A 26,504-nucleotide genomic window follows, 5' to 3' on the forward strand; every position below is an offset into this window, starting at 1 on the left:
CCTACAGGCCAAGCCCATGGAGACCATCCCTCGTTGAGGCTCTGCTCCCAGGTGATTCCATGTTGTATCAAACCCACAGTCAAAGCTAGCCACCATGTCTTAGGGTTTCTATTGCTGTGAAGAGACACCACGATCACTCTTAGTAAAGGAAAGTATTTAATTGGGGTGGCTCGCTTACAGTTCAGAGGTTTAGTCCGTTATCAGCATGGTGGGACATGGTGGCGAGCAGGCAGAGATGGCGCTGGAGCAGTAACTTACAGTCCTACATCTTGCAGGCAGCAGGAATTTGTAGTGTGGAGCGGCAGGCCCACCGCCCAGCTAGCTTTACCTGAAATAACTACATGGAAACTGTATTCTTTTAAATACTGCTTGGCCCATTAACTCTAGCCTCTTACTGGCTAACTCTCACATCTTGATTAACCCATATCTAATAATCTGTGTAGCACCACGAGGTGATGGCTCACCGGTAAGATCTTAACCTGCATCCATCTTGGAGAGGAGAGCTATGGCGACTGCTTTACTCTGCCTCTTTCTCCCAGCATTCTGTTCTGTCTACTCCGCCTACCTAATTTTCTGTCCTATCAGGGCCAAGGCAGTTTCTTTATTAACCAATGAAAGTAACACATAGACCCTCCTCCATCAGGAAGTGGTCAGTGTCACACTGAGGGAAACTTGACCAAAGGAGGCTTCAGAACCCATCCCACCATGACATATTTCCTCCAACAAGACCACACCTACTCCAGCAGGCCACACCTCCTAATAGTGCCATTCCCTTTCGGGGCCATTTTCTTTCAAATCACCATTCAGTATTGTTTCCTGTGGTATTTAGTTTTTAATGACTCTCTACAGTTGTAAATAAAGTATTTTCAGTCATATCAAGGACACCTTCGTCTCAACAACAAGAGGAACACATCTCATAATCACTCATTTCCTCCTAACACATCCAAACATGTCACAGTAATGTATCTGTATGGTATTGAAAATAAAGCGAGGTTGTTTTTTGTTTTTGTTGTTTTAAGAAAGGGTTTGTCTGTGTATCCCTGGCTGTCCTGGAACTCACTCTGTAGACCAGGCTGGCCTCAAACTCAGAGATAATCTCTGCCTCTGTAACGCTGGGACTAAAGGCCAGCACCACCATCCCTTACTTTTGTCATTCTCAGGGTGTGTCCCCCCCTCCCCAGAATCTACCATCGGATTATTGAATGAGAGGCTGGAGAGATGGCTCCGTGGGTAGGAGCACTTGCTACACAAGGACCATGTAAAAAGCCAGGCATGGTCATGCATTTCTATAACCCCAGTGCTGTGGGAGGCGGAAACAGGAGAATCTCTGAGGTTTATTGGCTATCAGTCTAGCCCCTGGTTCAGTGAGAGATCCTGTCTCAAGGCAGTGTAGAAAAAGTAAGGAAGTCGGAGATTCTACATCCCCCTTAGGCCTTCATAAACATCTGCGTGCGCACGCGCACACACACACACACACACACACACACACACACACACACACGTCACAGAATCACTTGGAACAATTCCTTTCTGTGTGGCTCTACCAATAATTTGTTCACATATACATTCATTTCCTTCCATTTATTCCTTTTTTAGGGGTTTGCATTTTAAGTTTAAAGCTTATTTTACAATCATGTAAAACCTGGAAAACCAGGTATATTCAGGATTGCTAGACTGTTTCCTTCATAGGCCTTAAGCTTCTTTCTCCTTCCTCAAAGCTCAACAGCCTTTGTATAGCGCATCCTTGAGTCTTTGTGTCTGTATATGCATCTTCCTCTCGGATAAATGGGACCACATGGTCCACACACATGCATCCTAGGGCTTGCTGCTGCTCTGTCCTCACTGTGGAGGGCTCCAGCAGCCCTGCGGTCATAGATGTTTGCGTTTTTCAGTCTGTTGCAATTGCATATTTTATACCCCAACCAACAGTGTGACCAAGGGCCAGCTTCTCTATAAGCTGGCCAGTGGCATGGTGGTCATAAGAGTTTGATCAGTAATGGCAGTATGGGTTTCTTACTGCAAATGAAACAGTAAGCTTTTAAATGGCATCTTCCTTGTATTAGGAGTGGATCCCAGGCTGGTATTGATAAAGCTGTTCATGTGATTCTCGGTACAGGTAGAGCCAAAACCCACCAACGCCGTGTTCTAAACCCTGAGTGCTCTTGTCTAGGAAGCAGAATCCCATGGTGCATGACTGATAGGCTGTGCAAACAGGCGAACCCTTGCAATGTCTGGTATCAAGAAAGACTGATGATTATTATTTGACATAATGACATATTGGGCTTTGTAATTAATTGTAGATCATATACCCTCAAGTGGACTTAATAGAAATGTAAGAAAGGCTGGAGAGATGACTTAGAAGTCAAGAGCATATACTGCTTTTGCAAAGGACCCAAGTTCGATTCCCAGCACCCACACTTAGAGACTCACAGTTGCCTCTAAACTGCTTCAGGGGATCTGATGATCTCTCTTGGGCTCCACCAGTACCTGCACACGTGTGCACATACCCACACACAGGCACACGTGCATACACATGATTTTTAAAATATAAATGAAAAAGAGTAACACAAGGAAGAAAAGAGGCTCTGTGTAGCTTGACAGTCGTGCTACTGTAGACCTGAGTATCATACTTAGAATTCTGAGTCGGGATGAGAAGAGAGGCAGAGGGGTAGGTCACCGCTGAGTTCCAAAGGCTGGCTGTGCCATTGGCAGGGCACATGCCCAGAAGGTGTGTGTGAGAACTCAGTGGAGTGTGAATTCTAGTCAGCTGATCTCCAGCCGCCCAGCCTCCATCTGCCCTCCCGACCTTGGGCCTGAGAGAGGTATTAATTGGCAGTGTGGCCTTGGTTATGAGCTCCAACTTTTTGCAGCCATGCACTCCAGCTCTTTGCAGCCCCCAGACCACATTTACATATCAAAGGTCCCCATGTGGCCTGCCAACAGACGCTGTTTTTCTAACACAGGGCACAGTCCCTGACACTGAGAGAATCCAGCCCTTGTCTAAACCATATTTCCCTGCTATGGGGCTAGCTAGCACAGTGGCCCTTCTCTGTGTCTTCTTCCTATTTGTGTAGTAAAGATCTGGCTGGATTATCACTAATGATCCTATAGGACTCATCTTAGGTTTTGTTGTTGTTGTTGACCTCTACTGGGTTTTTTTTATTTTTATTATTATTATTTGTCTTTGTAATTACGGACTCCTCTAGCTCCATTTCTTTGGGTTTGCGCTTTTGATCTCTTTAAGTGTTTCAGTGCTACATTGGGCTAATTGAGTTCCACTTTTCTTTCCTTGAAAATGTGTTATGTTTTTATTTGTATGTGTGCAGAAGAGGGCCCCAGATTTCCCGGAGCTGGAGTTGCAGGTGGATATGAGCCACCCAACTTGGATGCTAGGAACAGAGCTTGGGTCTTCTGAAAGAGCAGCCCGCTGGTCCACTGAGCGATCTCTCTAGACCCATGTTCCACTTTTCTTACCTTCAATTACATGTATTTAAGACTTTTATCCCTTCCCTTTAGTTCTAAGTAATTACCATTTCTGTCTGGATCGCTCTGTAGCTATGAATATGTTTCTGTGGGTTTATAGGTTTTCAAAGGGGTGAATTTGGGGGCTCTCATCTGCACTGTTGGCGCTGTAGTAAATCTTGGTGTTGGTGCTGTATCACTGGGGGGATGCGGTTTCAGATCAGCCTCACTGTGTAACCAGGCAGGCTTTCAGCTATATAACCCAAACTAGCCTCAGATTCACGATTCTCCTGCCTTGGTCTCCCGAGTGCTGGGACTGTGTGCATATGTCACCGCACCTGATCTAATGTATCATTTTTAGAGGCTACTGGTGGGAACCCAGTTTATACACTAAATCATGCAGTGTAAGCTTTTAATCCGTTTTCACGTATAATTTGTTTGTTTGTTTGTTTTTAAAAATGAATCTTCTGCTTGCACAGTGCTGTGTTCTAAAAATAGCAACTAGCTTGAGCTGGTTAACTGCCCTGCTCAGTCCTTTCTGCCTCACTGCCTGGCAGAGTTACCCTCCAACCAGCCGCATTCTACCTGCTTCCAAGACACAGAAATACCTATTAAGGGCTGATGGCTTTGGTATGGTTCATAAAATGTCCCCAGACCAAGGAACACATGGCAGCTTCTCCATTGCTTCACACAAGGCTGGTTTACAGAAGTTACCCACTGTGCGGTTCCTGCTTAACTAGCCTCAAAAACCTAGGTGTAGGTCTCCTTGGTTGCCCTTTGTCCTGGCTTTTCGGTCATGGATATTTGTCCTGTGCCAAGAAAGGAACTGATAAGTATCCTTGTGAAGAGAAGGAGGCCCGTGTCCCCATGCCCAGCATCAATTCAGGTCCTTCACCCTTGCTTACTTGATCACGTGAATGTCACATCACTTCTCAGAGCTGTGCTTTCTGGCTGCTCCCGTGTTGGCAGAATCCAGCTTTCCGTGCTGGTAGACAACAGTTGTGGTGAGGTTCAGCCAAGATATCCTCGACATTTATTATTTATTTTATTATTTGTGTGTGTGTGTATACAATGTGGGGGTGTGGCAGTTCATGCCATGGTGCGTGTGTGGAGATCAGGGGACAACTTGTGGGAACCTGTCCTCTCCTTTCACTATATGTGGGTCCCAGGGATCGAACCCAGGTCGTCCGACTTAGACTCAAGTGCTTTTACCCGCTGAGCCATCGCACCAGCCCTGATCCTCAGATTTTAAAGATGTAGGTAGAAGACATCTGTGAAGCACTGGCATTTGAGAGCGGCCTCAGTGACTCCTAACCCTCGTCACCCTCCAGAAGGGGTTTGGATGAAGTGAGGCCAAAGGAAATAGTTGGGGGACCTGAAATTCTCCCTTGTTCTTTTCTCCTCTCCATCAGCGTGGAAGACAGAAACCGCAGCCATGACCACCCACGTCACTTTGGAAGATGCCCTGTCCAACGTGGACCTGCTGGAGGAACTGCCCCTCCCAGACCAGCAGCCATGCATCGAGCCCCCGCCTTCCTCCATCATGTACCAGGTAATGGAAATGGTGACGTGCAGTGGAGAGACCCGGATTCTGGGGGTCCTGTAAGGGGACTGACCTGCCCTGAAGTACAGGGAAGAGGAGGTGCATCTGGAAGGTGAAAGGTCGGGAGCTGATGGAGTCCCTGTGCACTCTAGAAGCCCAGTGGAGGGAATGGATTAACTAATAAATGTGTGTCAGGACCATGTCCCTCCCCTAGGGAGCATTTGTTCGTCTGCTCTGATCCTAAATTCCTTCTGGGCTGCTCCTGTTGATGCACCACCCAGCGTATGGCATCCCTGATCTCATGAATTAAATATCACAGTTTAGAAGCCTCTGGAGCCTGCCTGGGTAATTACTTTTCCTGAGTGTGGATGACAAGAGCTCACGCAAGTCCACACAGCGGCCAGTGGCTCAGGGAAGTGGGTCACAGTTATTTGCTTTGGCCCTAAATGAGATCTTGTGATAAACCTCCATTGCATTACACACAGCCATGACGCTGGCAGGCCTAGCCAGGAGGGCATTCATGCAGGTGGAGGCAGCCTGGCCAAAGCCCCTCGTCTGGGTGCGCCAGGCTGAATGCCATGTTAAGAAAGAATGTGTTAATTTGAAAACTGGGGCTGTGTTAGACCTTTTTGCTAAGTCTTAGATGCTGAATGATGACTAAGTATAATTATATTTTTTCATTTCACTCAGTAATTAAATGAATCTTCACGTACTTGAAGATTCAGTTCCTAAATCTGACTTATTGGTAGCTTTTAATGCAGATTAGAATTTTAATTATACAAGTATCTTTTGGTTTTAGTTTTATAGAGAGACATTTTTATTATTAACAAAATGGAAAAGCATAGCATAGAAATGAATTTCTTATACTGATATACCCTTCTCTGTTTACATAGACATTTTGTTTTATTAAATGTATTTGGTGTATATAGTCCTCTTTTTACTAAAACAGGAATTCATTATATATTCATTTTATACACACACACACACACACACACACTCACTGTCTTTTCCTTAACATTTCTTGTGGAGACAGGTAGGATGGCTCACAGATGTAATGCCAGCATCCCAGAGACTGAGGGAAGAGTATTTCTGTGAGTCTGAGTCTAGCCTGGGCTACAAAGAGAACCGCTGTCTCAAAACTCACAACAGCAAAAACTTGAGTGGATATTGTTGGACATCAGTGATACAGTAATGCCGCCCTATGTTTAAGCAGCTCATGGTCCTTCCAGCCCATTGTACTGAGACTGTCATCTTCTCCAGCTTTTGCTGGCTATTTTCATCATTTCCAGGGGGCTGTTTAATTGTAAAAGCTGCGGTGGTGGCCTGACCTCTACCTCCACACCTGGGCACCCTCCGGCATGTGCGTCTGAGTGGCTGGATCAGAGCTATGCACCTTTGACTTTTAGCAACTGTTTGGACTTGCACAGTTAGCTGGGAAGTATGACTTCCTTGTGCTTGAACTTTTATCCATCCTGACAAGCATATAAAACAGATTAATTGTAGCGCACTAATCACATGAATAAGTTGGCAGAGTTTATTCGCGGATCCCTACTAACTGGAATTAGAAAGTGTCAATTCGGAATCAAACATGTACTTCTGGGGCTTGGTTGAGCAAAACCCGTCACCTGTGAGAAGCAGGTGCTGTGCATCTGTCCTCAGCTGTTTGGAGGCCGTAATGGGTAATATTCGAAAGCCGTGGGGCAGTAGATTTCCACAGAAAGCCTGTGGCTTTTGTTGGCGGCTGTTCACTCCCTAGACATCCAGCCAGCTTAGATGTGTTTTTCCAGTAACCAAATACCCCCTCCTGTCCTCTCCCTCCACAGGCTAACTTTGACACGAACTTCGAGGACAGGAATGCGTTTGTCACGGGCATTGCAAGGTACATTGAGCAGGCAACGGTCCACTCCAGCATGGTAAGTCTCTGTGACCTACATGTGCAGATGCACGCCCTACTGACGCAGGAGGAACCATGGGCTGCCTCCCACACCAGGCCTGTGCTCAGCTACCCAGCTCTGCTCTGCCTTAGTCAGCTGGGCTATGGAAGTCCATTCTGGAACCCGGCCCCATCTCCTCTCTGTGCCTTGGAGCAAACTCCATGTCTTGCTCATCTTGTTCACTATAAGCCCGTCCACACCCCACTGTTCACTTCCTGGAGCCCAGGGCTTTTTATGTACACATGGGATTAGGTTCTACTTTCATCTTATCCTTACAGAGTACTGGCGGGAAAGGGGGTGTTGTGTGTTCTCTCGACAGAGAAAAAAGTTCCTCATAAAAGTGACAAGTGACATGGCTTTGGAAAGTGCCATTTGTTGATTCAAGGAAGTTGCTGGCCTAGATCATTCATAAATGGGGCCATTTGTTTTCCTTCTTAGGGTCTGATCCTAAGAGAGCCAATTCTTCTCTCCCGTTTTATCTAGAGTGAAGTTTTCAGGTTCTAGATTCCTCATCCAAGGGCCCCTGCTTGTACTTCTCTGGACCCTTCTCAGTGTGTGGGACAATGCACTCATTCACCGCTGTGAGCTGATTGAAGAATTAGCATGAGGCAGTCTCATTTCTGAATAAGTCAAATGGGGAAGAAACAAGCCAACCAAACCTGTTCTCTGTGCAGCTATTTCAGGGTCATCACCTCATGTAATCCTCACGCAAACTCTGTGAGGGAGGTGATTGGAAGCCCCAGTACTTCAGCTGGCCAACATTGAAGCCTCTCTCTCAACTGTTAAGAAGTTGACTGAGGATTTCACAGCTGATGGGGTGGTAGTTCTAAACTTGGGATTCTCTGGTGACCAAGCCTGGTGCTTTGGACAATTCTTTGCAGGCACATAAAAATGTATAACGTTCAGCGTCATGGAGTTCAGTTTTTGAAGGGGCCTTGAGGAGGCGGGAGGAAGCTTCCTGGAGGAAGCCACTTTTGAGTATAGCCTTCTAAGAGGGTAATTATGGGGTGTGTGTGCACACTGCTCTTTGAAATGTAGGCTGGGCAGTCTGCTGTGTGAGACCATCAGAACCCCATAATCACCCCGGGGCTTGCAAAGGGCTCATTATACCTATTGTAGAGACAAGAAGACTGAGGTCTGAAGAAGTTAATAAGCAAGTTGTTCATGGTCCTACAACTAGAAGTCCTAGCATGAACCTGGAGATAGTCCTGATCTCTTTCTGTGGTCCTCTCTATGTCCCATAGGACTGTAGCAGTCAGAGATGAGATGGGGAGGGGACATCAGGTGAACATCAACACAAGCAAAGACAGAATTCTCAGTGACTGCCCAATGTGTGTGTGTGTGTGTGTGTGTGTGTGTGTGTGTGTGTGTGTAGTATTTATGTAAAATAAGGTAAGGAGTCTATACTTGGAGATCATATTTACTACCTAGGCTCCCATAGCAAAATACTGTGACCAGGTGGCTTAAACAATAAGTGTTTCCCTCCCACAGCCCTCGAGGGTGGTACTCCTGGACCAGGATCAGCAGGAGTGATTTCTCCTGCTGTCTCTTTGGCTACCCTGGCTCTTTCCATACGAACTCCTGCGTGTCTGATGTCTCAGTGTGTACCTAAGCCAGCCCCCCCCCCTTTATAAGGATGACAGTCAGATTGAGTGTGAGGGTCTGCTCTCGTGATATCCTCTGAGCTTCATCACCTTTCAAAAGGACCGACTAGAAATAGTCACAGTCTCAAGTACAGGGTTAGGACTGGAACTTTGAGATGGTGTGTGGGGAGTAGGAGCGGCACAGCTGAGCCTGTAACAGAGGGCTTTCATCCATTTAATGAAAGTGCAGACCAGAGGCTGGAGATGTGGGTCAGTTTCAGCTGTGTCAGCAGCCGCCTAGAACACACAAAGCCTTGGCTTGATATCCAGCACCAAATAAACCAGGCCTAGTGTGGTAAATGCTTGTGATCCAGCCGTGGGGAGGTGGAGGCAGGAGAATCAAAAGCTAAAGATCACTTTCTCAGCTCCATGGGGAGCTTGAAGCTAGCTTGGACTGGAGACCCTATCACAGGCGAACAAACTAAATCAACAGCAGTGGGCAGTTTTCAACTGTGGGAGAGAGGGGAGCAGAACTCCGCTTCAGCCATGCTTTACCTGTGAACTGCTCGTGGAATGCGAGTGGAACAGGTACTCTGGATGAGCTTCTGAAAATGATTGCCGCCAGAGGCACGAAAGGCTGAGAAGTGGGTAGTGGCCTTAGGCAGGAGCTGTAATGAGCAGGTTCATGAGAGAAACTGGAAATCAACTCCGCCTGGTAGAAGGAGTCTTTGGGGCAGAGGGAACTGGAACCCTGCAGACCAAGGTGTCCCAGAAATACCAGGTCACAGGCTCAGAGAGGCAAGTCTGGGACAGGATGGCGCTAAACAATGACTATATTTGTTTTCTGATGCAGCTGTGAGAAATTACATAATTGGTTTAGTTGATAGAGTGCGTAGAATTTACGAAGCCCTAAATTTGATCCCCAACACCACATAAATGGGGTGTAGTGGTGAATATCTGGAAACCTAGCCCTTGAAAAGTAGAGACAGGAGGATCAGAAGTCCAAGGTCATCCTCAGCTACCTAGAAAGGGTAACCTGGGATACATATCTCTAAAATAAATAGATGTATTATATATTTATTTATATATACACACATATATTTTATACATACATGAAAGATGGCCCTATAACCAAAAACTTTAGGTTCTCAAGGCCCCATTCAGGGCTCTTGCCACCATGCCATCTTGAGCTCTGTATTCTAGACTTGTTACATAACAACCTTAGCTGAACTGTCCAGAGGGCAGAGTGCACATCTTGAGCTCTGTATTCTAGACTTGTTACATAACAACCTTAGCTGAACTGTCCAGAGGGCAGAGTGCACATCTTGAGCTCTGTATTCTAGACTTGTTACATAACAACCTTAGCTGAACTGTCCAGAGGGCAGAGTGCACATCTTGAGCTCTGTATTCTAGACTTGTTACATAACAACCTTAGCTGAACTGTCCAGAGGGCAGAGTGCACATCTTGAGCTCTGTATTCTAGACTTGTTACATAACAACCTTAGCTGAACTGTCCAGAGGGCAGAGTGCACATCTTGAGCTCTGTATTCTAGACTTGTTACATAACAACCTTAGCTGAACTGTCCAGAGGGCAGAGTGCACATCTTGAGCTCTGTATTCTAGACTTGTTACATAACAACCTTAGCTGAACTGTCCAGAGGGCAGAGTGCACATCTTGAGCTCTGTATTCTAGACTTGTTACATAACAACCTTAGCTGAACTGTCCAGAGGGCAGAGTGCACATCTTGAGCTCTGTATTCTGGACTTGTTACATAACAACCTTAGCTGAACTGTCCAGAGGGCAGAGTGCACATCTTGAGCTCTGTATTCTAGACTTGTTACATAACAACCTTAGCTGAACTGTCCAGAGGGCAGAGTGCACATCTTGAGCTCTGTATTCTAGACTTGTTACATAACAACCTTAGCTGAACTGTCCAGAGGGCAGAGTGCACATCTTGCTTCAGGCACACACACACACACACACACACACACACACACACACACACAGCCTGAGACCTGAAGATACTTACTATAACCTCTGTTCACCCAATGAAATTGTGCCTACTGTGGGCTTTTGGAGGCCACGTGTTCTCTACGTTACTGTCAGTTCCTCTTTTAGACACGTGTTCCCAAGCAGAAGAGAAAGCAGGAGGCCCACAGTTGGGCTTCATTGTTTCTGAACTTGGGGACAGCATGTTACTGACTGGTGTTCTAAATTAAGAATTGAAACCATTGCTTTTGAATAGAATCACACTCAGTAACAAACTCCAAATTAAATTGTATTCTTCCCTAATAATGTCTTATAAAGTGAATATGATAAAGGGCTTTAAATTTTAAAATTCATTTCCCCCCCAATACAAACATTTATAAGGAAAGGAAGCATAGTATTAATTTTTTTGTCCTAATATTTTTGAGGTATGCTTGATATAACTGGAAGCCATTTCAAATATATACGTGAATATTTTAGTCATATTCGCAATATACTACTGCCACTGCCCTTGAATTCTATCACCCGTACATGTGCCCTAGACTGTTAGCAACTCACCTGGATCCTCTCTCCCCATGTTCCCGTCAACCACTGTCTGTACTTAAGGCTCTTGTAGCTATTTCATCTAAAGGAAACAGAATATGTGGCCTTTCGTCCGGCTTTCATTGAAATTCATGTCAGATCAGTCTTAAATGGGAGGAGCATGTGCGTTACCTGGGGGCTTCACTGGGTTATAGGTCTTCTTTGTTTTTTGTTTTTCGAGACAGGGTTTCTCTGTGTAATCCTGGCTGTCCCGGAACTTGCTCTGTAGACCAGCCTGGCTTCATACTCACAGAGATCCGCCTGCCTCTCAAGTGCTGGGATTAAAGGTGTGCATCACCACCCTGTGGAAAATAGCTTTTAATCATAGGCTCAGCCAGCCTGAGAGCCTGCTTTGTCAACAAGCTCCCAGCTGATGCTGCTGTTGCCAGCCACAGACCACACCCTAGAGCCTTGAGAAGCCGAGGGCCCTAGCGTTATTCCTCCCTGATGAAAGTGCCGTGCCGTTTCAGAATGAAATGCTAGAGGAGGGACACGAGTATGCGGTCATGCTGTACACCTGGCGCAGCTGCTCCCGGGCCATCCCACAGGTGAGACCATCCTTGCTATGCCGCTTTTGCCCTTCAGGGGGCATCAGTGCCCCTCAAGTCCAATCAAACCTAAACCAGAGGGCTGAGTTTTCTGGGTGACAGGAGGTAAATCTTGGCTGCTGACCCAAAGAGCTCCCCATAATGCTACTGAGAAGGTCCAGGCCCCAGGGTCTTGAAAAGTTTCCCAACATATTTTATTTCACAAGCAGCATCTGCCGCCTTCCACCCAGGCCACTGCAAAGGGTCTAAAGTAGCACACAATCTCTCCTCACTCCTCCACCCAAACCGACGTCTGTCTGTCCGTCCACAGCATGATCACTGCACACACTCTGCTTCAGACTGCTCTGGGTCTTCTTATTGGCAGGAACATATTTTATAAAACCATATCATTACCACAGAACCATATTGTTTCTCACTTTTTACACTATCTTGGACTTGTTGAAAATACGGAAAAAAGGAAAATATGGATATTTTATTTGTCATTGATATCTTTATTTAATTGTAACAATCAGTAAACCACACACATAAAGTAAACAGAAGGTACCATTCTCTCTTTTAACCTTCATATTTAGAAACAACTATTTACAAATTTTGTACGTTTCATATTTTTTCTAAGCCTAATTTTGTTTTTCTTAAACAACTGGTTTTCTTAAAAATTTTTATTGCATTTACTTACTCTCTCGGGGGAGGGCATATATGCACAATGGCATGCATGTGGCTGTCAGAGGACAACATACAGGAACTGGTTCTGGCCCCATCCAGGCTCAAAAAGAAGTGCGTTTTTCTGCTGAACCATCTGGCCAGCTTCAGAATTTGGCTTTCCTGGAAAAAGGGACCAAACTGGAGTTGTCACTCAGTGGCAAATACTGATAAACATATCCAAGGTCTTGGGGTCCAAGGCTTGGGTTCTCTCCCCAGCAGTGCAAAGACAAAAATAAAACAGGCCTCAAATCATACTGAACCTTTCTGCTTGCCAGCTGTGGGGGCCACCTTCCCATGGCTGCTCCAGAGACACCCCCCCCCCTTAGTCCTTCTGATGTCTGTAGTGGTGGTATACGACTGTGTCCCTTGCCCATTTAATACCCCACGGTCAGTTCCCGAGCCATTGATAACCATGAAGGCTAGTTCTTGTCCAGTGCCTGTGGAACTCACCTGGAATCCCAACACATAGGAGGAGTCAGGAAGACCTTGAGTTTCGGGTCTGTGCGGGTTCGCAGTGAGACACTGTCTAAAGGGAAAGAAAATAGCGTGCTCGCCCGCTCTACGCCCAGCCATCTTGTCAGGCTTGGGGTGTGTGTGCTCAAAGAGCATCCGCCATGCGGTACTATGATTATACGCTGACTAAAAACACTGGGTGGGGGAAGTGGGTCTCTGGACGGTACAGCTTCAGTCAGCTGTTATCAACCTGGATGCGGCTGGGAAACTGCTCAGCGTCTTGTTGTCCAAGGGCAGAGATGTTCAGCATTTTGTGCATGAGGAGAGGGGAGAGGACATTGCAGATCTCCGTAGATACGCGGATAACTAACTGTAAGAGCGCAGACCAGCCGGAAACAGAGGAGGGCCCAGTGTTGGGGCCAGCTGGCTCGTATAGCAGCCCATCTCCAGGGATCACTTCTGGGGACTGTCAGTCTTCTATAGCTCCCTCACTAGGGTGACAATATCTGTTATCACCCACCACGAGGTGCCGTGTGTGAGCAGCTAGCCATGTTCTGAGATAGCGGCTGGAAGCCTGGATGATGGCCTGGCCTCTCTCGTTCACAGGTGAAGTGCAATGAGCAGCCCAACCGGGTGGAGATCTACGAGAAGACCGTGGAGGTGCTGGAGCCAGAGGTCACCAAGCTCATGAAGTTCATGTACTTCCAGGTGAGCAGGGGCAGGGTGTGGGGGGGAGGGGTCCACAGCGGAAGACTCACAAAGACCCCTACTGTCCACATACTAGACTTCGGGGCCATGTCATTTTTTTTCTCATCCGGCTAGTATTTTTAAGAGCCACCTAGAGTCCCGTGGGTGAGCCAGGCCAGCAGGTGTCCCCACCTCCACGGAGGATGTGTCCTAGTGAGTATGTGTATGGTATGCTTGGAGCACGGAGCTTCAAAAATACACCGTCGTTTTTTAGGACGCGGTCAGGGCCATGCATGAAATACGATTTCCAACAGTTGTAGATTGTGGAGTCGCTACAGATAGTTGGCGCTTTAGGGACAGCGCATGGAACTATGACCTGGTCACAAGAGAGGCAGGAGTGTGGTGGTACGGTGAAAGGGATCCAGGAAGAGGGTCTGGCAGAGCCCCAGGCCGGTGGGGATGGCTGTGATCAAGACATAGAGGACAGTAAGGGAGTGGGTTGAAGACCGGTGAGAACAGGAAGTGCTCCGAGGGGAGGCTGGAGGGAGCAGGACTCAGTGAGATGAGCTTAGGTTTGGATTTGGTGATGAGTCCTGACCTGAGGTTTCAGGATGTCTGGCCACCGGGTAGGAAATGGCTGGGAGGTGGAGATGGGAAGAGGCTGTGAAGAGGAGTATGGGGATGGCCGGAGACTAGTCGGGCATTCTGAAAGAGCCGTTGTTCAAACAGGGGCGAGAAAAGTCTAGGTGGTAGCACAGGAAGTGTGAGCAGCCTGTTACTTGCTGGGGTCTCAGTGGCAGCTGAGAGGGTGGCAGGACCGACACTTCAAAGCCAGTCTTTACCTCACAGTGGGCGACGTAGCCTGCACAAGCCATACGCAAGGAATGTTCCACTTGGGGGACTGAGCTTCATTTGTAGACTCTTGACTCTGGCTAGAATCCACTCTGTACTCAGCATCCAGGCAAGAGCTGTGACTGCACTGGGGAGGTGTCTCAGCCTGGGCAAGGAACAGTTCTAGGTCAGACCCTGGCTCTGCTGTTGTCTGACTGTGTGTGAATTACTTCACACACGCATACACACAGACACACACACTCACACTTAGACACACACGCACTCACACATAGACACATGCATACTCACACATAGACACACAAACACACACTCAAACTCATACACACTCTCACACATAGACACACAATTCACACACACAGATACAGACTCACATTCACACACACACAGATACTCACACACAGTGACCCATACCAGCACTGAGGAAATGAAGCCTGCACACAATACACACACACACACACACACACACTCACACACACATGAGAAATGAAGCCTACACACACATACACAGAGACACACACACACACAAAAATGAAGCTTACACACACACACACAAACGAGAAATGAAGCCTACACACACATACACAGAGACACACATGCACATACAAAAATGAAGCTCACACACACACACACACACACACACACACACAGGAAGTGAAGCCTGGCCTGTCAGGATAGTGGAAGGGGTAAATGAGATCTATCTGTAGGTACCAGCAGGGCCATGCCAGCACACAGTGCTTTGTAACTGTTGTTCGTATCATAGATGGCCTGACTTCCTAAAGTCTCTGGGAAGCAGGTCCAAGAGAGAAGAGCTGTCAGAAACTGGATATGAAGTGAAGAACTTCCCAACAAGGGGTGTGAATGGACAGAAGGGTCTAGAATGGTTACAGCCATGTACCCAGCACTGTGCCCATTGATCACATGTGTAAACAGCAATAAGTTAAAAACCAAACTCCTCAGCAACTCAAGGCTTGCTTCAAGCACTCAGCAGCACTGTGGCCATCCCTGCTAGTTCCTCTCTTCCCTGCTGGGGTCAAATGCCTAATAAAGCAGTTCCAGGAACCTCAAGGAAGGCCAGACTTACTTGGCTCACAGTTAAAAGGTACAGTTCACGGTGGCAGTGAAAACATGGTGGAAGACGCGTTAGGCACTGGTCAGGTTGTGCCCTGGTCAGGAAGGAGGGACCCAAGTCCATGGGGTCACACCACACTACTTACACATTCGGGGCAAGTCTTCCTTGTTCAGTGAGACCTTTCTGGAAACACACATCCTTCATGGACACGCCCAGGTGTTCCATGGTGAGTCTAAATCCCATCACCACGCCATTATGGTGAGCATGGCTGTGGGAAACAGTTCCACCATGGCGGAAAGCCCAACTGGACTTGGACTCTGGCCTGGTCTGTCCTGTGAGGGAGAGGGACTGGCAGGAGGGCACGGCAGGTCCTGTAAGGGGAGCAGGCTCATATCTGCACATACGCCTGCCTCTCTTCACACCTCCCTTCCAGTGTTCTTCTCTTCCTCCTCCTCTCCCTTCCTTCCTCTTCCTCTTCCATTTCCTCTCTCGCTCACCACCCCTCCATTACTATAGTAGCTTCTTGTTTCCTTTTCCTGCCCCTGTAACAGACTTTTTTGAGATTTAGTATTTGCTCCAGTGATTCACGCAAGTAGAGTGAACAGCCCAGCATGCTTTAGTGTCTTCACAGAGTTGTGTGTTCATCATATAATCTGTTCTAGAATGTGTTTACCCCTTGAGCCATCATCCTGTTCTACCCCCAACACCCTCTCCTTCAGCCCCAGGCAACTACGGAACTGCTTCTTATCTCTGCGGATTTCCTTGCTCTTTAGACGTTTTCCTACCAATGAAATTATACAGGACATGACTTTTCATGGCTGGCCCCTAGCAGCTCGTGGGGTGTTTCTATACTGTAGCAGGTGGCAGAATCTATGTTTCTCTTTAATGGTGGAACACCATGTCACTGTATCCAAACATCGTATTTTACTCATCCATCCACTAGGGGATAGATGAGGGTCTGTTAGGAACAAAAGCTGAGCGTGTGTGTACTCTTGTCTTTCTCTTAGGTAGCGTGCTAGTTAGTTTTCTGTCACCTTGACACAAGCTGGAGTCACATGGAAAGAAGGAAACTCAACTGTTGAGTTTCTTCTACTGATTGCCCTGTAGGCAAGTCGGGGGGGGGGCATTTTCTTGATTAATGATTGGTGTGGGAGGGCCCAGATCACTGTGGGCTGGCAGGGTCCTAGGTTGTATAAGAGAGCACACTGACCAAGCTCTGGACCCTCTGTATCTCTGCTTTGGTTCCTGCCTCTAGGTTCTTGTCTTGAGTTCCTGTCCTGACTTCCTTCAGGGTAGACTGTAGGCTGTAGATCTTTTCTTCTCCACGCTGCTTTTGGTCAGGGTGTTTATTTCAGCCTTGGAAGGCAAACCAGGACAAGCAGACTCCCGTCAGTGGAGTGAGGGCCACTTAGTGACTCCAACTTAGGAAACGACAGTCCGCTGTCACCTCTGCAGCCACCATGCTACCTTGCTGGAGCCCCAAGCCCTGCCCTCAGAAGAGCCTCTGAGAGGGCCTGGCCTCTCTAGTGTTGACTTCGCTCCTTGCCTGCACTCAGTCCAGCTTGAGCCAAGCCCTGTCCTTCCTTCTGCCCTCCCGACATGCCTCAAGACCTTTGCACTGGCAGCTCATGCTTCCTTCACTTACTCCTCTCTTTCTTCTCTTTCAAATTACTTCCCTAAAAGCTACTTCTTGGAGATTTTGATCTTTCTCCCTAGAGGGACAGTTCTTTTGAGCCCTTCCCAACCTCCATCCCTTCTTCATTTCCTTCTGTATCGGGTATTCCGCTGCAAAGAATTTATTTTGTTTTCCATTACTTAGTTGACGTGTAGGATCCTTGGAGCAGTTTTTGTTCTCATTTTGATTTCTGCTTAAACTCAGCCCTTAGGATGGCTCTATGGTATACAGTAGATGCTCAATTATCAGTTGCTTGTTGGATGAACCTCTGTCTCTCCCTGCGTGTCACACACTGGGTACACAATGCCTCCTGGTAAATGTGTTTTTGGAATAATTCACCACATAAAGTCACTTCAGACAGGTCCCAGCACCTTTTCAAGTTAGCTTTGGAGATGGGGACATCTCTGAACAAGACAGCCTGGCATGGCAGATGTGTCCTCCTTTCCCCACCTTGACTCTAATGGGGACCCTAGGGCAGCCTTGACTGCTCCTATCCTAGAGTGCACTGAGGTTCCCCGTCACCTGCCTGCCCCATCCTCACCACTGCCTCTCTGTCTCCAGCGCAAGGCCATCGAGCGCTTCTGTAGCGAGGTGAAGCGGCTGTGCCATGCGGAGCGCAGGAAGGACTTTGTCTCGGAGGCCTACCTGCTGACCCTGGGCAAGTTTATCAACATGTTCGCAGTCTTGGACGAGCTGAAGAACATGAAGTGTAGCGTCAAGAATGACCACTCTGCCTACAAGAGGTCAGGCACCTTCCCTGCTCCCCGAACCCTTCTCACAACCCTTCTTATTCCCTGGTAAGAGTTGCCGTCCCGAAACCCAGCTGCCATTCCAGGGTGGTTTGAAAAAGATGGTTTTGAGCCATGGCTTCGGAAGAGTTGATGTTGGCCAGGCTTGACCACCCAAGATGGAATCCAGTCCTTGCTTCCCCATCTGGGGAACAGCGTGCCTGTCTTGTGGTAGGAAGATTAGCATAAGCAATCACATTGTCACTTTCTGTGAGAGACAGAAAGCCACAGCTTGTGTCCCAGAACTACAGAGCCCAAGCAGACATTCCTCTAGTTACCCCAGCGGCCATGGCGGTTGCCTAGATCTCTTCACCACTTCTCTGCCTCTCTGCGGGCTTCTTTGTCAGGCAGGCCCCTGCTATGACCTCCTGCTAGCCTATGGTATAACCCCAGCCTTTCAGGAAGGAACTCCTCACTTTCTAACCACGTTTGAAAAATCCAAGCCAAGATTGCCATCAATCCAACTTGCTGATCCCTCCCTCAGATACTGAGTGTGGTGGAGGCTAACTGAGCCAATGGCTGAGTTAGGGGTCCTTGTCATCGTTGACAAGGACTGGAATTGGGAGGGGGTCATTCAAACTAAGATACAGCCAGTCAAAGACAGGGAGCACTGCACAGCAACAGATCCCTGAGAGTTGGTTGAGGCTCAGATGATGGACACAGCATCTGTACGTATCTCCTGGAAGAGTTGTCCATATCACTGGCAAAGGACGACCCTATCTCTGAGCCACACCTCCTCATGTTTCAAGATAACAAGAGAAAGAATATGGCAGATTGAATTTCACAATTCTCCCGGGTGAGATGTGAAACCGGGGTTGCCAAATAGTTAGAGCCCATCTCAAGGCTGACTCCAGATGCCACAGATGGTCACCAGCACAGCATCCTTCCCCATACACTTCCTGCAGTGGCCCACCACTTCCATCGTGACCGCAGCCAACATCTGTGTCCTGCAGCGGGCAGGAGTGTTATCGCCATTCTCACAAGCTGTTGTGACATGAGTTGTGCCTTGCTGGGTTAAGCCGGGACACACGGTTAAGACCAGTCTGTGTTCTTCCTCCTTCCGTCTGTCATCCGGTTAGGTTAGAGGCACTTGCGCTCCCATGCAGGGCTGTGCGTGGGAGTGTTGAAGTAGAGACAGATCTTCCATTTTTGTTACTTGGAAGGCTAAGGCGGGAGAATCATCCGCTGGGCCTAGCAGCACAGGAGTACAATATGGTTTCCGTCAGTTCAAGGTTTAGGCTATAGAGTGATTTTGATACCAGCCTGAGAAAACTTAGCAGGACACTCTCAAAACTGAGAAGTGGTAGAAAGGTAGGGGACGTCGCTCAAAGGTCAAGTGCTTGTCCAGCATGTACATGCTTGCCCTAGATCCGATCCCTGGTACTGCAAACAAACCCAAAAATAGGATGTTGAGATTTTCTATAATGAACAGAACACATAAAAAAAAAAAAATGAAGCTTCCTGCCTGTGGTTGCTCTGCAGGACTCACCATGCAGCTTCCCTGGAGGTCCTGGCCAGGCTCAAGGTCTCAGTGTTCCTTCCTGGTTTCCATTAACCGTCCCAGGATTCCAGCTGTGTTTTCTTTTCTCACGCCTTTTAACTCCCAGCAGCTGTCCTGAGAAAGGATGGCCAAACACACTTTCCTTTGACCTTGGAGCCACCTGCAATGCTCAGAGCCTCTTGGCATGGGGATGGTGTCCCTCTTAGGCTGAGTGGGTGCAGACTCCTCTGCACCCGGTTATCCCTTCCTTCCCTGTGTTTCAGAGCGGCACAGTTCCTAAGGAAGATGGCGGACCCCCAGTCCATTCAGGAATCTCAGAACCTGTCTATGTTCCTGGCCAATCACAACAGGATCACCCAGGTGAGGACAGGTCCCCTGTTCATCTTGCCTGGTATGCCAAGGAAGCAAAGGTGGGGCCTGAGGCTCAGAGGGCTCCAAGGGACAGCACACTAACTCCGTCCACACTTGTTTCCCTGCTCTTCATGAGAGTAAAGTAAAGCTACCATCAGTGACCTCTCCCTGTTCGGTTCTCCGAAAGGTTCCTGGGCAGGGCTGTGGGCCCCACATCCTAGGCTGAGAACAAGCATACCCTGGGTCCATTATCACATCTCAGGCCAAGTCACAGATGCAGTTAACTCATCCATAAAGTGGGCGTATTATCTTGGGACTGATATGAGAATATAGCTCATAGAACTAGATTGAAAAATAAAGGATGAACAAAAAAAAAAAATCCCCAGAACATGACCAAGGGCCTGGAGAGGCACAGTTAGAGTCACCGCCGCCAGTTTGCCTGAGTGCACCCTCTGGCCCTTCTCTCCCCCTGCTCCTGTCCTAGCTGGACCTGCCTCACAGTAAGTTCAGTACCAGCAAGAGTTTCTGCAGGACCCAGGCCAACCCAGAGCGGGACCCTGATGCTCCCAGGAGTTCTCAGACTTATTTCCCTCATCTCAAAGGCCTGGAGGTGGCAGAACCTTTTTTGGTCACTGCAGAAGGCTGTGGAGAATCCCAGCAATGCCCTCCACTGAGTATCCAGTAGGGGCCCAGAGAAAACCCTGCTAACAGGGCTACAGAGAAACCCTCCTTAACAGGAAGTGTTTTGATGTTCCTGAGTCCTGCCAGCAAGGAGATACCTACCTACCGTTACCCCTTCCGCTGGGTGGGTCTTCTTCCTGCCTTTGTCTGAAGAAACCTCATAGAGAAGTCCACACCCTCCAAACCAAACTGCAATTACTGCAGGCCCGATTGCTCTAAAGCTGAGCTGCCAGGAGTGCACTCTACCCCCAGAACCACCATGGTTAACATGGGAGCCCAAGGGCTTAGGTTTCCGGCTGCAGAAGGTGAGCAGAAACTACCAGCTATCAAGGGGGAGTCAGGTATCAGCACCTGTTGTCTCTAAGGCTCCCTCCTCCTGGAACCTCAACTGAGACCAAAGTGCTCATTTATCCTGCCCAGCTCTGGGCTTTCTGGGTGGTGTCAGAGGTTGCTTGCTCTGCCTGACCAGCAGGTGGCGCTGTTGTTTAGTGTCTTCACCAGCAATTGGAAGTGATTCCAGGCTACGAGGAACTGCTGGCAGACATTGTTAACATCTGTGTGGATTACTATGAGAATAAGATGTACCTGACACCCAGCGAGAAGCACATGCTGCTCAAGGTAAAGCTTTCCCACCTCACACTTGTGTGTGTGTGTGTGTGTGTGTGTAGACCAAAGAAGGTGTCATTCCTCGGGATCTTTCCTAAACATTTATTTATTTTATTTTAAATATGCTTATGTGAGTATGTGCACTTGAGTGCAGGTGCCGTTGAAGACCAGTGGTTTTGGATATCCTGGCACCTGAGTTAGGGCTATTGTGAGCTGCCCAACACGGGTGCAGGGCACCAGACTCAGGTCCTCTGCAAGGGTAGTAACTGTTCTTAATCGCTGAGTCATTGCTCTCACTCCATATTCTTTTCTGACACACGGTCTCTCACTGGGACCCTGGGCTCACCCATTAGGCCTGGATGATTGGCAGCAGCCCAGGAACTAGCTTGACTCCGCCCCACCAGCACAGGGTTTCTCATGTGCACCAGCTTTCCGGGTTTTACATGGATGCTAGAGATTGAATTCAGGTTTTATGCGTGTTCTACAAACATGTGACTGACTGGGCCATCTCAGCCCCCTCTTAAGAATATTTTTAATTATCAACCGCTGACTCCAGTCTTTCCTGGGATCTTCCCTTTCCTTTGGTGCGCCATGAACACATTGACAATGCCGTCACACATGTTTCTCCAGTGCCATCACTAGTTGACGCCAAGAAGCCACTTTACAGGGATGCTCTTCCTCACGCATCTCCCGGGGTTAAAGGTTTGCCTGCACTGAAAACCCTGAAGTCCGCGCCTTGAGCACGACATTTGCAGAGCTCAGCTTCTGAAAGAGAAGTTCCTAGCTTAGAGGGAAGGAAGACTCCATGTTTTGTCAAAATGGCAAAAAAAAAAAGTGGTTTTTAGTTTTTAGTATGAAGTTGTTGTTATAATTGTGGAGGCTCTAAATTATTCAGGAATCCCGCCCTCCCAACTCAGGGACAATACTTTTAGTACGTTGGTGTATATCATTTTTTTTCTGTGCTTCTATATTTTCAAAAAAATTAATAACATAGAATGTATAAGTTTTCTGGGGTTTTTTTTGTTTTGTTTTGTTTTTGAGACCGGGTCTCAACAAAATTTAACCCTGGCTAGCTTGGAACTCAATATGTAGACCAAGCTGACCTTGAACTCACGGAGCTCCACCTGCCACTGCCTCCCAAGTGCTGGAATTAAAGATGTGTGCCAGCATATCCAGCCTTACATGTAGAATTGTAAAGATTTATTTATGTATGTCTTAAAACACGTATGTACCACAGTATTCATATGGAAGGCAAAGGACACCTTGTGGGAGGCAGCTCTTTGCTTCCACCTTGTGGGTCCTGGGGATTGAACTTGGATCATCAGGCTTGGCAGCAAGCACCTTTACCCACTGAGCCTTCTCACCAACCAGCCTTCATTTGGGCTTTCTAGCCCATGCAATCAAATGTGTTTGGATGTTTCGCAGCCATAAGATGGTGTCATTACAGAAGAAATCTGTTGCTTTGCCTGTCCTACTCTTGGCTGCTTAGGTCCTGTCCAGCCTTTCTCCCACAGCTGACCTGAACAGGATTGTTTTGTGCTGCGGCCCAGCTCTCTGCAGCTTGTTAGTGAGCTCGGGTGCCACCAGGGGGCGTGAGAAACCCTTACAGACAGTCTGGTGCTGATGCTGCAGGACAGAATGCGCCAAGCAGGAAGCAGCTGTCAGAGACAGTTCTCTGCTTCTTCCCTTAGGGGCCAAGGTGATAAAGGCACGGTGAGGAGTGACTTCCTGTGTCTCCACAGCTGACCATACCCTCCAGCTGCTCATTTATCTAAAGGGACTAGGAAAAAAATAAGAGTCTCAGCATCTTCAGGCAGAAACTTGCTCTTAAACAGTGTCCCCCATGACTCCTCAGGAGCCTTTACATTGTTGTTTGCGTGGGGAATTTTATGGTCACAGTGTCTGTGCCTTGGCACATCTGGGAAACAGCAAAGTCCTTTCTGTGTTAGTAGGACCTGTAAGTGCACATTTGAATGGCAGATCCTGAGCTAACCCCTTTGCAGATAGTCCCTGCAGCTCCCTCGTGTGACTATGGCAAGATCTCTCACCCCTCTCTGTTTCCAGCTCTCCATCCTTAAATAATATGTGGCACCTAAGAGTTTTGTGGGAATTGAGACCTCACTTGTTAAACCACAGCCCCTGGCCCAGAGTGGCTACTATAATAATACGCTACATTTCTTGTTGAAGTCAGGCCCATGTTTCTTATATTAATTTGGAGGTGTATATGATTTTGAAGCAGCATGTGTGTCTCTACAAGATGCCAGTGAATCTCTGTGCCTGCACATGTATGTACATGTGTGTGCATGTATGCATCGAGGGCCTCTAGTTTTGTTAGCTGCTCTGGGAGTGTAATAGTTTTGTCTTGGGTCTTTCTCATTCTAGGTGATGGGCTTTGGCCTCTACCTGATGGATGGAAATGTCAGTAACATTTACAAACTGGATGCCAAGAAGAGAATCAACCTTAGCAAAATCGATAAGTTCTTTAAGGTTAGTAAATGGAGCTGGGGCTGGGCAGGGGGACAGGGTGGCTAGAGTCTTGATCCCCTGGGGGAAAGGAAGGGATTAGCCAGAAAGCTGTGGAGATGGTTCATAGGCATCTAAAGACCCTCAAGAAAAGGAAGAGAAGAGCACAGGCTCCAGCTGCTCCCACTAAAGCAGTCTGCTGCCCAGATGTGGGTGATGCCCAGCCTCCAGACTCGGCTGGGATTCCACCGGAGGCCTTGTAAGTCTTCCTGCATGCTCTTTTCCCCTTTCCTGGAGTCTTTCGTCTAAAGACAGAGTTGCATCCTAGAAGACAATAACTGTGTTAATTTTCATAACATCCCAGAGCTTATGGAAAGAGGTTCTAAAGGCTGAGTGTTTTCGTGAAAGATTTACTTTTATCTTATGCATATGGATATTGTACCTGCATACGTGTCTGCACCATGTGTGTGCAGTGCCCATGGAGGTCAGAAGAGGACATTAGATACCCTGGAACTGGAGTTACAGATAGTTGTGAACTGCCATGTGGGTACCCGGCATCAAGCCCTGGTCCTCTGAAAGAGCAGCAAGTGCATTAACGGCTGGGCTATTTCTCCACTCTCTAAGCTCTAACTTTTAAATGGTTTCATGTTTGCCATTGCAGCCACTCTGGGGCCCATGACAGGCTACTTGGCTGCACCATTTAGGCCCAATAACTTACCAATGTTCTGCATAAGCTCAATCCATTTGAACCTTTGAGATCTGACCATTTGGCCCAAAAGCTTCCTAGTGAAAACTTACAGACAAGCTGGGCAGTGGTGGCACACACCTTTAATCCCAGCACTCGGGCGGCAGAGATAGGCAGATCTTTGTGAGTTCGAGGCCAGCCTGGTCTACAGAGCTAGTTCCAGGACAGGCTCCAAAAGCTACAGAGAAACCCTGTCTTGAAAAACAAAAACCTTGCAGATAAATGTTAACTTTGGAGTTTGAGCAAGGACATGTCACATCTGGAACCGAATTCTCATTCTGAAGTTACTCTAGCTCTGGGTCCTACAAATGGGAACCCTGCCCTGGGGGTGGGGGGGGGGGATGCTGTTTGTGGAAAGATACTAGGTGAGGTCAGCTATACTGAGGTTTAAGAGGAAACATGAGTCCTCAGAGGGGTCTCATGGCTTGCTTTCTTAGCTTTTCTCCAGAGCTGTCCCAGGTGAAAACAGGCCTCCTGTTGGGAGACAGCAATGTCATCAGCCAGCAGGAAGACAGGCAGAACCAGGCCTACCTATACCAGGGGTTAATCTGCCTCTGCTCCCTCTGTCTAAGCAGCTTTGGAAACGGCACAAACTAGGCCTCCTGGGGCTGAGAATTCTTCTCCTAGCTCTTGCTCCATCTGGCCTGACTTCCTGGGCAGACTAAGCTTCTCCATATGTGTCAATCCCAATGCAATTACAATGAGACGGGGGCAGTACTGACCCCACTTGGTCACGTGTGGATGGGGATAGTGGATGCTTGGTAGCTGGGTTTTGTAGTACTTAGGATTAAATCCAGGGACTTGCCAATGCTAAATAAGTCTTCTACTACTAGTCACATCCCAGCCTTTCTTTTTCACTTTTTATTTTAAGGTAGAATCTCACTGTGTTGTCCAGGGAGCCTGTGAGCTTAGGATCCTCTTGCCTTTGTGTCAGGAATAGCTGGGATTATAGGCCTTTGCAGCCAGGCTCAGCTGAAATAGTGTTTGTGAAGCACCTGGTCCTGTGTCCGGTGAGAAAAGACAGATGTAGGTAGACAGCAACCTCCCTTCCACATGTCCTAGGCTTTGATCAGAAGATATCTGCACTTTAATGTTAGCTATCAGGTGGACAGTCTCAGGAAGGCCACCCCCAGGCAGTAGCCCTCTGCCACCTGCTCCTAGTCCAGCTTGGAGCAGTAGAAATCTTCTGAGCTATAGGAAGGACCTGTACTAGGAGACCAGCCATCTGGTCCTCTGGTTCATCTGTTCTGTGTGACCTGGACAAGCCACTTGGCCTCTCTAGTGTCAATTACTTGAAGTATACAGTTGGTTGGAGGCAGGGGAAGGGCCTGTATGCTGGCTGGGGTTCCTCTGGATGCCAGGACCTTATGGTAACACCGTAAGAAATAAACAAAACTTCTGACCCCAGGTGCGCACTGAAGCCTTACACCCCGCCGGTACATCAGCCCCAGCCCTGCCTGTGGCATCTCATGCGCTCTGTTTGCTTCCTTTGCAGCAGCTGCAGGTGGTGCCCCTTTTCGGCGACATGCAGATAGAGCTGGCCAGATACATTAAGACCAGTGCTCACTATGAAGAGAACAAGTCCAAGTGAGTGCCTGCCGTAATGTCTCTCGGCTCCTGTGAGGATGCCCAGCCCGGGCAGGGAGCTGAGGGACCACTTCAGTCCCTCCTCCCTCCCCAGAGCCCTGGGCAGGTGGATTCCCACAGAACAGCAGTGCCAGGAGGGGACTAGTGAGGATGCTCTGAGCCCTTTTGCACCAGCCCTCTGCTGCCAGGCTCTAAAGGGCTTAGAGCATAGCCACGCCCCTTGTCCTGTTCTGCGGTAACCCCCTCCCCTCAGTGGGACGGCCGGAGTCTACTGATGGCAACAGTCATCACCCTGGTTCAGGTCTGCTCAGGTTCTGTGGCTGTGCAATAATTACGTGGTTAACAGCGTGGTTTGGATGGTTCCAGCTGTGACGTGGGTTGGTGGCCTCCTCCTATGTCATCTACTACATCATAGTTCAAGGAAATCGATGTTAAGGCCTAGGAGTGAGTTAATGGCTCCCAGGAAGGATTACTGGGGGTGCAGGATAGTTATCGGGCTCCAGCCTTGATTCCTCTGCTCTTAGAAGACACAGGATGGTCTATCCACATGCATATTACCTACAACCAAGAGACTGTGGTTTATCTGTGTGGATCAGTGTTGGCCACCTTCTGGTCGGTGTCTTAGTTTTGCAGTGCTGGTGATTGAACCGAAGACTTGCACGTGCTGGACAGACACCCTACCAAAGGGCTACAGCCTTCCTTATC

At 48.1% G+C, this 26,504-nt stretch overlaps 1 protein-coding gene across 3 annotated transcripts in view; it reads left to right on the forward strand.

Annotated features, from left to right (window-relative positions):
- Positions 1-26,504, forward strand: part of Cyfip2 (cytoplasmic FMR1 interacting protein 2) — a 121,805-nt gene that overhangs the window by 16,554 nt on the left and 78,747 nt on the right. For all 3 annotated transcript variants that reach the window (XM_041675908.1, XM_041675910.1, XM_041675909.1), the window contains exons 2-10: positions 4,875-5,014; positions 6,829-6,918; positions 11,562-11,639; positions 13,401-13,502; positions 17,639-17,820; positions 19,630-19,726; positions 20,888-21,016; positions 23,387-23,491; positions 25,708-25,799. In XM_041675908.1, the coding sequence (XP_041531842.1) occupies positions 4,898-5,014; positions 6,829-6,918; positions 11,562-11,639; positions 13,401-13,502; positions 17,639-17,820; positions 19,630-19,726; positions 20,888-21,016; positions 23,387-23,491; positions 25,708-25,799 (992 nt within the window). In that variant the 5' untranslated portion in view covers positions 4,875-4,897. The remainder of the gene's footprint in view (positions 1-4,874; positions 5,015-6,828; positions 6,919-11,561; positions 11,640-13,400; positions 13,503-17,638; positions 17,821-19,629; positions 19,727-20,887; positions 21,017-23,386; positions 23,492-25,707; positions 25,800-26,504) is intronic.

This window comes from Microtus oregoni, unplaced genomic scaffold, assembly GCF_018167655.1.
Source record: "Microtus oregoni isolate MIOR12 unplaced genomic scaffold, Mior012 000027F_ref0000203, whole genome shotgun sequence".
NCBI classification, from domain to species: Eukaryota; Metazoa; Chordata; class Mammalia; order Rodentia; family Cricetidae; genus Microtus; species Microtus oregoni.